The sequence below is a fragment of the Scardinius erythrophthalmus genome (assembly GCF_964197995.2).
Source record: "Scardinius erythrophthalmus genome assembly, chromosome: 17".
Lineage (NCBI taxonomy): Eukaryota > Metazoa > Chordata > Actinopteri > Cypriniformes > Leuciscidae > Scardinius > Scardinius erythrophthalmus.
This window is the reverse complement of record NC_138237.1, coordinates 6643005-6644639: the sequence shown is the minus strand read 5'-3', so window position 1 is coordinate 6644639 and position 1635 is coordinate 6643005. Positions and strand designations below refer to the sequence as shown.

The 1635-nt window shown below is 35.8% G+C and overlaps 1 protein-coding gene across 1 annotated transcript in view; it reads right to left on the bottom strand.

The window, feature by feature from the left end:
- Window positions 1–1134, bottom strand: part of LOC308705465 (CBP80/20-dependent translation initiation factor-like) — a gene marked incomplete at its 5' end in the record, with an annotated part of 24727 nt that extends 23593 nt beyond the window's left edge. Inside the window, one exon of the mRNA XM_081390488.1 lies at window positions 1127–1134. Within this exon, the coding sequence (XP_081246614.1) occupies window positions 1127–1134 (8 nt within the window). The remainder of the gene's footprint in view (window positions 1–1126) is intronic.
- Between the last annotated feature and the right edge of the window lie 501 nt (window positions 1135–1635).

The following is a 1635-nucleotide window of genomic DNA, read 5'->3' as shown; positions in this document are numbered from 1 at the left end:
ACCGTCCTCGGCAAACAAATTTGTTAAAAGTTAATAGTTTTAAATAGAACGACTTGCAAAAAACGACCACGGCAAAATGGCCTATATATTGACAGCCATTGTTGCTTAATTTCATTTCGACTCATGCTTGATTTTTTTACTTTTTCAACATCTCACATTGTCTATTTAGGAAGCTGAACATTGCAGGGCAGTAATAAAAGTCCTCTTCGCTGCACAGGCCTTTCTATCAGCAGCTCGCCAACTAAAGATTCGTCTCATGAAGACTCATGACACTCGCAGGGGTTTCCAAGGCCACTATTTTCTCCCAAAACCTGATTCTACCATTCATTCTAGCAAAAAGTGTTCGACTAACATTCGAAATCCTCCACAATCCGCGACACTTTTTACATACACTTTTATCTTTTTTTTTCTTTCTTAATTTTTAAAGCAATTGCCTTAAAACAGTGCAAAACGAAAGTAATCCTGTGCATCAGATCTACTTCTAAAAACAAAAAACGCATTCATGAAAACCGAGTAGATGAATCATTCGGGAAAAACATCCTTACGTTCATACAAAATCGAATGCAACGTAAGATTTGTCGGGCAACACTTTACTTAAAGCCTTTTTTTTAATGCATTATTAATGCACCTTATAATGCATTGTATGATATCATGGATAATTGTAACTACAGTTATAATACAAATCTATACGTTTAGAAAGTATAATGCATTAAAACAACCAATTTCAGATGTAACAAGACATCTGCAAATATAATGCATTTTACTTTGGTTACAATTATGTAGGAAAAGATACAATGCATTATGACATATATTCACATTATAAATATCTTTATAATGCATTATAGATAAAGGCTTTGAGTAAAGTGTAACCATTTCATTTTTTCGGAATAATTTGCGTTCTGCTAGCATTTCACAAACGAAGCCTATTACATGTACATTTATACTTTTTTTGTAAAAAAAAAAAAAAAAATGCGACTTCAAGAGTAAAAGAAAGTAATAATAATAATAATAACAATAATGCATAACATTAAGGACACTATTACACATTATAAACAGGGACGCGGCCCGAGACGGAACAGGAAGAGGAAACTCAAGAGATCCGACTGATGTTCGTGAAGAACCTGACCACTTCATGTCGAATGTGTCCTCACACACACACACACACACACACACACACACACACACTCTCAGCCATCTGCTGTGTGTGTTTATGACAAAAGAAAGCCTTGCTCCTTTGGAGTCAGCGTGACCCCAGCTGGACGCCCCGTGGGTCGACGGCGTGCTCCCGACGCCTGGGGGCCGAAACGGGACGGATGGATGAAGAAAAGACACTCTCCGGGGTTCACAAGCCATCCTGTGAACACGACCAGGGAAGATTTGAAAAATCAAAAGAAAGAAATTTTGCTTAAAAAAAATGAAGCCTATTTTTAGGACCATTAAGACTTTGTTCATTTTTGGGCATTATTTTCATGAATATTAAGCACATTTGTACCTACAATTACCTCCCACCACACCCAAAAAAACTTTCATATAAAAAATAAATAAAGAATTAATTAAAAAACAAAAAATTCTCAAGAACTAATCATCCCTGATAAAAACATCATGATATTTTTTGGGGGGGAAATGTGCTTAACT